Source organism: Tamandua tetradactyla, chromosome 4, assembly GCF_023851605.1.
Source record: "Tamandua tetradactyla isolate mTamTet1 chromosome 4, mTamTet1.pri, whole genome shotgun sequence".
In the NCBI taxonomy this organism is placed as follows: domain Eukaryota; kingdom Metazoa; phylum Chordata; class Mammalia; order Pilosa; family Myrmecophagidae; genus Tamandua; species Tamandua tetradactyla.
This window is the reverse complement of record NC_135330.1, coordinates 168,584,369-168,596,833: the sequence shown is the minus strand read 5'-3', so window position 1 is coordinate 168,596,833 and position 12,465 is coordinate 168,584,369. Positions and strand designations below refer to the sequence as shown.

Here is a 12,465-nt window from a genome sequence, read left to right as displayed (position 1 = left end):
ATGGATTAAAAAATATAATCCATCTACATGCTGTTTACAAGAGACGCATCTTAGACCCAAGGACACAATTAGATTAAAAGTGAAAGGATGGGAAAAGCTATGCCAGCTGTAAGCTAAAGAAAGCAGGAATAGCTATACTAATACCAGATAGAATAGACTTTAAATGTAAAGAAGTCTTAAGAGACAAAGGAGGCCACTACACATTAATAAAAGGGACAGTTCATCAAGAGGAAATAACAATCATAAATGTTTATGCTCCCAATCAAGAAGCTCCAAAGTATATGAGACAACACTGGCAAAACTGAAGGGAGCTATAGAGGTTTAAACAATAACAGTGGGAGACTTCAATACACCACTCTTCTGTAGATAAAACAACCAGACAGAGGAGCAAAAGAGAAATAGAGAACTTAATCTGGGGAGGGCCATGGTGGTTCAGCTGGCAGATTTCCTGCCTGCCATGCTGGAGACCCAGGTTCAATTCCCAGTGCTTGCCCATGCAAAAAAAAAAACAAAACAGAAAGAAAGAAAAGAAATAGAGAACTTAATTTGATAAATGAATTTGACCTAATAGACATATATATAATCATTACACCCCAAAACACCAGGATATACATTCTTCTCCAATGGTTCTCCAAGATAGATCATATGCTGGGGCACAAACTGAGTCTTTATACATTTAATAAGGTTGAAATTATCCAAAGTACTTTCTCTGACCACAAAAGAACGAAGCTAGGGATCAATAATCACCAAAGAACCAGAGTTTTCGCAAATATAAGGAGATTAAATAATACACTTTAATCAGTGGGTCAAAGAAGAAATTGCCAGAGAAATTGGTAAATATCTGGAGCGAAAGATAATGAGAATACAACATCAGAACTTATGGCATGCGGTTAAGGTAGTGCTGAGAGGGAAATTCATTGCATTAAATGCCTATGTTAAAAAACAAGAATAAGAAAAAATCAAGCAAAAAGTGCTCACCTGGAGAATTTAGAGAAAGAACAGCAAACTAATCCCAAAGCAAATAAAAGAAGAGAAATAACAAAGATTAAAGCAGAAATAAACAAACTGAAGCACAATAAAACAACAGAAAGAACCAACAAAACAGAAAGTTGGTTCTTTGAGAAAATCAATAAAACTGATGGACCCCTAGCTAGACTAACAGAGGAAAAAAAGAGTACACAAATAAGCAAAATCAGAAATGAAAGGGGGTCATAATAATGGGTCTGAAAGAAATTTTAAAAATCATGATGGATATTATGAACAACTATGTGCCAACAAACTAGACAAGTTAGATGAAATGGACAAATTTCTAGAAATACACAAATTACCTATGCTGACTTGAGAAAAAATAGAAGATCTCAACAAACCAATTACAAGTAAAGAGCTTCAATCAGTCATCAAAATTCGTCCAACAAGAGATGTTTATTTGGTGCAAAATTAGTGCATTTCCTAATTTAACTTGTATGGTCAGTTTAGTTGAACACCATAAGTAAGTATACGGAATCTTGAATAGGGTATGAGATTTTGTTGGTCTGTCCAGGTTAGTGTATGTCCTGAAAATCCCAGAATAATATAGCAGTGAATAAATAAATATTTGCAAAGTCCCCTTGGGGGACTGGGGAGAAAGGAAGCAATATTCAACTTCCCCATCTGAGGAATTCCTGATAGTCTCGCAAGTAGTGGGGACAACCAAATCAATAACAGGCTGGGCCCTCGACTTTGGGGTTCACCCCCATGAAAATTATTCCTGCAAAGGATAAGCTAAACCTACTTAAAATTATGCTTAAGAGTCACCCCTAGAGAACCTCTCTTGTTGCTCATATGTGACCTGTCTCTCTAAGCCAACTGGGCAGGTGAACTCACTGCCCTCCCCATTACATGAGACATGAATCTCAGGAGCATAAATCTCCCTGACAACATGAGAAAAAAATCCCGGGATGAGCTGGGAAGAGGCAGCCAACTCAGTGGGAGAAAACATTTGAAAACCACAGATCACATATCACATAAAGGCCTGATATCCTGTGTACATAAAGAAATTACACAGGTGAAAAACAAAAGAACAAACAACCCAATTATAAAATGGGCAAAGGATATGAATACAGATGTTTAAAAAGCACATGAGAAGATGTTCATTTTCATTAGCCATAAAGGAAATGCAAATCAAGACGACAGTGAGATATCATCTCACATCCATAAGAATGGCTGCTATTAAACAAACAGAAAACTACAAATGTTGGGGAGGATATGGAGAAACTGGAACACTTCTCACTGTTGGTGGGAATGTAAAATGATGCAGCCGCTGTGGAAGACAAGTTTGGTGATTCCTCAGAAAACTAAACATTGAGTTGCCCTATGACCTGGCAATACCAATTCTTGGTATATACCCAGAAGAGCTGAAAGCAGTGTCGTGAACAGACGTTTGCACAATGATGTTCATATTGGCACTATTCACAATTGCCAAAAGATGGACACAATCCAAGTTGCCATCAACAGATGAGTGGATAAACAAAATGCGGTGTGTATGTATATATATATACATATATATTCAAATACATGATGAAATATTATGCAGCAATAAGATGAAATGGGGTCCCAAAGCATATGACAATGTGGATGAACCCTGAGGACATAATGCTAAGTGAAATAAGTCAGACACAAAAGGATAGATATTGCATGATTCTGCTATTATGACTTTGGTAAAAACCAATGAAAACTGTCTAAAATTGAGAGGACTGCTGATTGCGTAATCAAGTGAGGATAATGTCAGACATGGTTTATTTTGGACATTATCCATGATACCCAACAGATGGAGGGAAATGAAGTGCACAAATGACTGAGAAGCAGAATGGCAAACTGTGATACATTTATATGATGTCTATGGTGCAGCTACAAAAAGGAAGGATGTCGAGAAGCATGCAACAAAGTGAGTGAACCTTGGGGACAGTGTGTTGTGCAAAATAACCCAGAAACAAAAGAACAAATATGCTAAGGTCTCTTTCAAAAAATATTTAGAAGAAAATTGGGACCTTTGCAGTTGTTGCTGCCTACACTAGTCTGATTTCAAAATTCAAAATCTCAGCAGTTCCAATAGTACTAATAGTCAACAGCATATTGTTGCAGATATGTGCAGCCTAGCTGGTCCCAACAAATCCACAATACACCACACTGGAGCCCATGCACCCCAGCAACTGTTGGACAGTGGCAAATTATTTGGCACTCCCCCACTACCCTGCAATAAATCTGAGGGGTTCCAGACTGAGTAGCTGCCACACCTCCAAAAACAGGGGTATTCATAAAAACTGCTCCTATTTTCTCAACTTCTTTGGCTAATTCTTTTGAAACTGTAGGTAGGACCAACAGTACTATAATCTACTAATAACGAGCTTTTCTTCACTTTCTTTAGAATTTCATTTGCTCTAGAATAAATTTCAGCTGCACGACAGTTGTGGGTAACAATGTAATAAATATTAGCTTTTTCAGTTACATCTGCTGGGGAAGAGAAGACACTACCTGTTTACCTAGTTCTTGATACTCTTTTGCGTACATCTGGGAACAAATCATAAAAAATGACCAGATGAGATTTTTTTGCCAGTAGATTCCTCATATTGCCCAGTCCAATGGATCCAACTGAAGTCTTAGAAGCCATTGACCTACAACAGAGTGTTGCAAGCCAGCTGCTACAGGTGGCTCCTCTGAGCTGCAAGGAGGCTGTCTTGCTATCCTACCAGGCCTCCCTACAATGATCCTCGCCACCTTCAGGGTCACCCACTGAGTGTACACACCAGGGTATCTGTGTCAGGCCACAACTTAGGGACATAACTTAAGCTCTCACCATCAGAAGGGCAACCACCAACATGGGAGGAGCATGGTACAAGGTAACTTTGAGAAAGCTATTTTAAAAGCATATTCTTTTTAAAGCTATGAATCAAACTTTTTTGAAAGTAAAATTAAAGACTGGTTGGCAAACCAAAGAGTAGCTAAAATGTTTCCACTCACTGTAGAATCCATCTGATTATATCTGGCGATATCTTTATGAAGTGTCCGTAACATAATCATAGCTACCATTCCAGATAAGAAGAGGACAATTACCAGGGAATTCATTATGCTGTAGAAATAAGTAAGTCATGAATAATTTCAAACTTAATCTTTGGCATAGTGAAAATTTCATTAAAATATTTCATAAAAATTAAAATTAAATCAATATTAATTTCATAATTACTACTTTAAAAATTTTAGGTAAAATTAAAACTTCACCTAAAACCCAACAAATTCAAATGAACCGTGTTCTTAAGTGTTTCCTCTAGTGGAAACATAAGTTTATATACTTAACCATTTTGTAAATACAATTTTACAGTCTGTGTAGAATTAGAATTTTTTTGGTCTATGGTCAATTATTAAATAACTACTGTGTCCAAATTACTGCAGCACAAATCCCAAGGAATCGACAAAGTGGTCCATACACTTAAGAAATCTGATGAAGACCAAATTTATTTGACAAATTAGTCAATGTCAAAAAAAAATCAGCATAGCAGGAAAAGGAGCACAGTGATACCACGAAGACCTTTTTAGATAAGTTTTGAGTCATGCTTCAAAGACAATAATTTTAAAAATTGTAATAACAACAGTAACTTCTATTGATTGAGCACTTTTACATGCCAAAGAATGTGCTTAAATGCATGCTCTGTTTAGTTGTCTCATTTAATCCTTACAACAATCCCCTGAGGTAGGTATTTCTAAATAAAGAAACAGATGCTGAAAAATGGGGTGACCTGCTCTGAGTCACAACTAGTGACCAAAAACCAGGATTTGAACTCAGGTCTCTCTGATTCAAAAGCCCAGACTTTTGAAAAATTGGAGAGGATTAGAGAGCCAATGAGATGTTCAAAGGGACAAAGAATAGAACAAACACACATGAAAAAACAAATTAACTTCATATTCTTACCTAAACCACTGAATGTGTGTATGAGGCATAGATTCCAAAATATAGTCCCATCTAGATGCCCATCTGATATTTTTATCTTCCTAAAGGGGGAAGAAACTCTTTAAGTCTTTGTTGACAAAGCACATTAAGAATCCAGAAATTTAAATTCACAGCTTGTCCTTTAATTCAATCAATAAGAACAATTTCTAACTATCATAACTTGGGTTAATCTTGAGATTTAGGGAGTTTGAGATGGACTCAAATCTAGGAATAAAGGGGTAAGATTTAAGCAGCAGATGAAAAAATACTACAAGAGTTCCTAATAGTCCCTAGATATATGTGTCATATATGTTTTTCGTAAGTCTTGCTTTAAATTATAACTAGTCAAAGTTTATTTTAGATGTTAAAATCTAGAGCTATATTTAAATTTTTTAGAGAATAATTAATGGAATAACTTATTCTTCTCTTTGACACCGTCTATCTATCTGGTTTCTCTATGATACCATCTATCTATGCTTATGGGACACCTAATCAGACCACAAAGTCATAACCCAAGCATACCGGTAGCAATCACCCATACTGGGCTCTTAATATCTAGGAAAAAATATAGACTGTCCACTGTGCTAGGCTTGTAAAATCCAATACCATTTGGGGTAGTAAATGTCACAACTACAGTGCTAATATATATATATTTAAATAGAGGTGGAATATTGCCTAAGAGTCTCAAAAACAAACTTTTATTTCTAAGAAACTTCTCTATTAATGAAATCACTTTCTTCAATTTCCTGAGAACTTACATATAGTTTGCCAACAAGAAGCGCTACATTTAAGTTCATACTCAAATTCTGAGAGGAAAAAAATGCTATTTTCCCAAATGCTTTTTGCCTGTAGGTTTGACATTTTCATATCATCTTCTGCCTACTTTAGAAGAACTTTTGTCTTATTTGTATCTCTTATGCTTAACAATCTGGTTCACTTTTTAAATTCCCTAAAGGAAAAATTCACCTGGTGCATTGACAAAATATTCCAAAAATCAATTCATTAAAAGTTTATCTATTTGACAAACATAATCATTAATATTTAATTACTTTAAGTAGTATCAATTTAAAATCAATTTCTGATTTAAATTAAAGATAAAAATGAACTCACGTGGAAACTAACAGAGTAAGTATAGGCAATTTTGATTTCCCCAGAAGCCTTGTTACTTATATCCATAGGGGGTCCAGAGCAGTCTGGTTTATCTATATGGGTATGTTTGAAGCTGTGGGAAGAAACATTTTGGCAAGATGCTGATAAAGTACAGTTAAAAAAAATGGGGAAAAGTAAAGGTTAGAAATTTTGTACACATTTCATAACGTGATGATAGTTAAGGTTAAATAATTCTTGTTACATTTAATAATATAAATATTTACACTTCATATAAATAACATGCTTAGTTAAAAGTATGTGTAGAAAGTGATTTTTCAAAATTAAAAAAACTTTAAAAAACACCATATTTTAAAAGCATAATCAAGGAGTTTAAATTAAATGCCATCTCATTATGGCATGCATTTCTTTACCACCAGTTATATGAGAAAACAGCTAATTCAGGGTAGAAAAGTCATGGAAAAAATGGAATACTCAGAAGGCTCTCACAAATAACGGAAATGTACCTTCATGCCACAAAATTAACAAACAGATAATCCTTCAATGGCCTGCCACATACTGGCATTTAGCTTTATGTAGAGGCTTTAGAAACTACAGCACTCGACGGACTTTCGATAAGAGGCAAAGTTGCAAATAAATGAGCCAATGCTCTCTGCACTATAAAAGGGAACATTGTCTCAACTATTCATGTTCTTCATTACAACCTGACAAATGAAAAAGCTGTCAAAATCTCCTGACTGGAAAACAACACAAAAAGGTACCTTGGCTTGACTACTTACCATGAAAGAAAAATTCTTGTGTAGTTTTTCTGACAGCCCACAGCTCAATAACAAAACATGCTAAAGGGAGTTTTAATAAAATCAATTCTGAAATTCCAGATTATATGACCAACAGTGATTAAGGAATACATTAATTGGGTCCAAAGTACTTATTCTTTGTGTCTAACTTCCACCTATATTTATTTACTTTCTATCTGTTTGTATACTTACCTTTTTGGTTCAAGTTTGGCAGCCACTAATCTTGCTCCCATGGACCCAGTTTCAACAACATGATAGTATATTTTGATGTCAACATGGTTGAAGATGTAAAATGTATCTCTTTCATGGAATTCTGACTGTAGAACAGAAAAAGTTAAAGGTAGAATACTGGTATACAAGAGTCAAAACATAAAACTTTAAAACGAGCCACAAGAAGTAGGAAAATTTAAGCTTGGAAAGAAATTTTTCTCCCTTTCATAACCTTCTCATTTTACTTTAATCATCACTATCAGTGTACTCTGTTGGTTTAAGATTCAGTCTCTGTGCAGTTGGCCATTTCTCAGCAAATAAATCTCTGGAGACTCAGAAGACAGTTTTAAGGTCTCTGGCCTCCCTCTGAAGTTGATGTCTGCTTAGGTGGTTACTTCAGGTGATAGAGGTCTTCAGGACCTCTTGGGCCTCCCTGTATCATTTTCTTTCAGTTTCTTATTCATCCTGTTATTATAGTCAAATAGTGTTGGCCCTCTTTTCTTAGGCATTCTTGAAGGGTTGCTAGTTTTCAGGGAGGTTTTTTCCATCTAACTCTGTTGAACATATATCTCTTTACGCCCATGGTTTTCCTTAGCACCTTAAGGCTGCCTGTGGGACCAGGCTCGCAGCGGGCATCCTCCTTCTTCTTTCCTTTGGCACTTGGCTTTGGAAGTGCTTGTGGTTTCCTGGCCATCTTTGCCAAAGCCTCCAGAGTCTCGGAAAGAATTTTAATCCTTTCCCATAGAAATATTTAGATTTTAAGTTTAAAATATTTATAAACCAAAAATTAACTAGCATTGGAACAAATCATCCTTCTTTAATGTTTTAATTTTTTTTCTGTATATACATATTTTTTTTTTGCAAGGGCAGGCAATAGGAATTGAACCCGGTTCTCCAGCATGGCAGGCAAGAGCTCTGCCTGCTGAGCCACCGTGACCCACCCTAATGTTTTAACTTTTACATATAACTTAATGAATATACATTTAAAAAAAATACTTTTCTAATATTTTCTAGATGATCACTCATGATAAAATAATCTAACTTTTAAAATATTACATGCTGTGAGCAATATTTTAAATTTTATACATTTAAACAATTTTCCTCTATGGAAGCTTATAACCTTAAAGTAAATCAGTAACAATCTCTGATCAACACTCGCAAAAGCATGTACTAATACACATGCTTTCATGACCAAACTCATGTTAATTCTACTACTATTTCATATCTATTAAGAGATTAAATCAGGTTGACCTGATAATACAAAATTTATTTTAATATATATCTTCAAATAACTTTTAGTTTCCTTCTATATTGATGTCTTCATTTTATTAATCTGTTTAAAAAATTTGAAAGAATGGCCTCAATGACAGGTAGGACTTTAAAGTTCTTGCCTGCCATGCCGGGAACCTGGGTTCAATTCCCAGTGCCTGCCCATGCAAAAAAAAAAAAAAAAATTTACAATACCAAACTCCAACAATACACATTTTGTGGACTTAAACTGAATTTGCCATACAAATTTCATGGACTTAAAATCATTATAATGAGGTCTTTTTGCATTTTACTATCTGTATTTTTTAATTTAAGATCTAAGCATCAGACTTTTAATAGAGCTAGAACAAAGTCCTAGACCTAAGCTTAGCGCTCAGTATGTAACAGACATTCTTAGTAAAGGCTGAACTGGAATTTGAATCATTTTAATTCTTGAGTTAAATTTGTGCATTATTAATCTGTTTTGCTTAGTTATGTAAATAATTGTACTTCAGAACATCCCGAATTGCATTCGTTCATTAAGTACAACCATTTTTTTGCCAAGTAAAGACTGAATCCCTGTAACAAAAAGCCACATTTTAAAAAGTAGCAGAGTTTATCCTGAACTTACACTGATGACACAGGCATCTTTTGCATGGCCTTTATCTGTAATGTAACAACCAATAGGAAATCCAGGATTACAGAACCTCTGACCATCTTCAACATCGTAACACCAAGTTACAGGCATGTTATCTACAATCCTATGTACAGAAATGAAAGTCAAGTTAGAATAGAATTACAAACATGATTAAGAATTAGTGCCCAAATTATTTTGTCGTCACTTCATAAAATGTAAATGTCTCTAAATCCTTTAAGTTTCCAAAACCCCATATCATATATTACATGTTCAAGAAGTATGACGTATACAATCTTCTCTCACATGTTTAGAGAACAGATCAATAAACTGATAGATAGATAGATGGACAGATAGAATGATATGGCAAATATGGCATAATGTTAAAATTGGTGGAACTGGGTAAGTGCGGGAGGCAACAGTTGGAGTTCTCCGAATGAGTTTTATTATTTTTACAACTGTTTGGAATCATTTCAAATTTTAGAAAAAGGACAAAAGGGGGTGCAAAGGTAGTACAGTGGTAGTATGCCATGCGGGAAATGTGGGTTCAATTCCCTGTTCATGCACTTCCTAAAAAATAAACAAGCAAAAGAAACAAAAACCAAAGAAACAAAAATTCAACAAATGATGCTGCAATAACAGGACACTCACGTGGAAAAATAATGAAATGCAACCCCGCCATACAACATACACACAAAATAGAAAGGACAAAAAAAACCCCTAAACAAAAATATTAGATGAAATATATTTCATTCATAAGAAAATAATGACATTACACCAATACCTCATATACTACCGAGAGAAAAAAACTTCATAACTTCCTTGAAACTATACACTTATGTAGGAAAGGGAAGTTTTATACATCAATTTATTATAACTGCTAATTTAACAATATTATTTAGAGACCTAAATATAATTTACCTTTAACAGAATACTCAAAGCTCTAAATAGTTGCAAAGCAATATATCTAGTGCCTAGGGAACAGTTCTTGAAACAGTATAGTAGTAAATAGTTTTTTATTATCTACATAATTCAATAAAAAGAAGAATATTATTGTAAGATTTGGGAAAATATTCAACTTAAGGGCTAGGTGATAAAGTAAAAATCATAGTATTACCTATTAAAAATGTGTTAACCGAATATCTCTAAAAGAATGCTGCTATAAAGTTAAAGAACCAAACCTTTCAAGTTTTATATAGTGAGATGAAATTTTTTTCTTTTAAAGGATAAAAGTAAAGAATAAAGTTTTGTAGCATCATATAACAATATTAAAGTCCGAGCATGTGGTCCCCTATGTCACGAGAACACTGCAGGATACAAATTTTAAAAGTCACTAAAAATACTAGCTCTATTACAGTCATAAGATCACACTCCAGGGCATGTTTTATTTGTTAATTAATTGTATGCCTTATGAAGTAAAATTATGATTATACAGCCATACAAAGTATACATTAATGACCTAATAAAACATGTCTCATCACATTTAAATGCTATTCGATAGTACCTAAAGTACCAAATTTTGGAATCAACTATACTATTAAGTCATTTATTACTGTACCCAACAGGTTAGCAGTTCCAGTGAAAAGACTATAAAATAGTAAGCATAAAAGCAACGCCATGTAAAATAAATAATTTCAATTTTCTAGTGGTCTAAAGAATAAGTTAATTTACTTATAAGATAGAAAATGACATTCAAACAACAAATATTTACAAGCAACACATTAATTGTAACTTTATGCTATCTTATCACAGAAAGTGCTATCTATATAAAAACTATAGTACTAGTTACAAAATGTGGAATTAAGGGGCAATTTAAACTTTTTAAAAGCAAACATCTTAGGGTGGGCCATGGTGGCTCAGCAGGCAGAGTTCTTGCCTGCCATGCCAGAGACCTGGATTTGATTCCCAGTGCCTGCCCATGGGGAAAAAAAAAAGCAGACATCTTAAATTTATCATTTTTATAATGCCTTGGGCACAACAGCCTTCTCCTGGTAGCAGGAAACATAAAAAAAAAAAAACCCTGTAAATAAACATAATAAAATTTAAATATAAAAACATAATTTTTAATTACTGACTTTCTAAGTTAGGAAGTAGTATTTATTTGAATTTCTAACATCAAAAACTAAAAATCCTATTTCCAAACTGATATAGTGAAATGGGTATGAGAAGAAGACTCAAAAGAATAAAGGTTGAATGACAAGTCCCAACTTTTTACCATTAAGGACTCCTTTCCATTATTTACCTCTTATCTTCCACAGACTATATTTGAAACACTTCTACCAAACAAGCTCGATTTTTTAATAATTCATTTTCTGTATAAGTTAATCAAATATCTAGAGTTTCTAACCAGAATGTAAAAACCCATATTGTCACAATAAATTCAGAAAATGACAGCCAAAAGGAAATAAATTTGGAATTTAAGTTATACTGCAGTTTTAACCTGAGTAGATTTATATTATCTGCTAAAATTTTGAAATAACTCATTATTAGCCTTTGCTGACTTGGTGCAATTCCAGATTGGAAATCATTAAAGTATCTTTAAGACCATGTCTTGTTAGGTGCACGGGTGGTTCAGTGGTAAAATGCTCGCTTTCCATGAGGGAGATCTGGTTTGATTCCCAGACCATGAATCAAAAAAAAAGACACCATCTTGTCAAGTATTAACTCTATGATATTAAAAACTTATAAGTACTCTAATAACTAGTTAAATAATTATACTCATAAATAAAATGTCACAAAGATTGGGAAACTTGGGCAAAAAGTATAATCGCAAACCGTGTAGGGCATGGTTAAAGGGAATTCACTATCCCATGCTGGTATCAAAACACTAGCTAGATGAAACTAGATGAAAGAACTTTAAGGACAGTATGTTGAATAAAATGTCAGAAACAAAAAGACAAATATTATCATACTTCACTCATATAGAATAACTATAATACACAAATTCAGAGAATTGAAGTCAAGAGCATGAATAATCAGTTGGGGCCTATTATAAAGGTTCCTAGACTGTAAGCTCTTACAGCAGTCACAATTATTCAGGAGTTGTAACTGATATTTCTAAATTCTGAGATACTAAGCTATTCGTATATAACCTGGTCGTTCTCTGAAACTTCGGGTATTCATGTGAGACCTGAGACTGAGAGTTAGAGTACTGACACTATTAAAGCCAACATTACCCCATACAGCAACTGTTTAAAGAGCTGAAAAAGTGATCAAACTTTGACTAGAGATGTGAATGAAGCTAATCGGGATAGGACTAAGATAAATCAGAATAGTGGGTAAAGGGTAATATAGCCCATATTTTCAAACTTTAACCTCTGTGCGAGACCAAAGGGAGAGATGTTTATTTGGTGCAAAAATTATATTTTGGGTAGCACATTATCTAATCTAACTGTTATGGTCAGTTTACGTGAATACCATAATTACATGGAATCCTGAATAGGGAGTGAGATCTTGTTGGTTAGTGTGATGCACCACCATACCCCAGAGTAATCTGGGCAGAGAATAAA

At 34.2% G+C, this 12,465-nt stretch overlaps 1 protein-coding gene, 1 long non-coding RNA gene and 1 pseudogene across 2 annotated transcripts in view; 1 reads left to right on the top strand and 2 right to left on the bottom strand.

Moving 5' to 3' along the window:
* LOC143681507 (uncharacterized) overlaps positions 1-12,465 on the top strand; it is a 127,038-nt gene that overhangs the window by 14,283 nt on the left and 100,290 nt on the right. The gene's annotated exons all lie outside the window — the stretch shown is intronic.
* TM9SF2 (transmembrane 9 superfamily member 2) overlaps positions 1-12,465 on the bottom strand; it is a 98,275-nt gene that overhangs the window by 24,406 nt on the left and 61,404 nt on the right. The window contains exons 5-9 of the mRNA XM_077158585.1: positions 8,954-9,083; positions 7,057-7,181; positions 6,071-6,182; positions 4,943-5,022; positions 3,997-4,105 (exon numbers count right to left, since the gene is read on the bottom strand). Coding sequence (XP_077014700.1) covers positions 3,997-4,105; positions 4,943-5,022; positions 6,071-6,182; positions 7,057-7,181; positions 8,954-9,083 — 556 coding nt within the window. The remainder of the gene's footprint in view (positions 1-3,996; positions 4,106-4,942; positions 5,023-6,070; positions 6,183-7,056; positions 7,182-8,953; positions 9,084-12,465) is intronic.
* On the bottom strand, positions 564-3,856 carry LOC143679637 (3-hydroxyisobutyrate dehydrogenase, mitochondrial pseudogene; annotated as a pseudogene).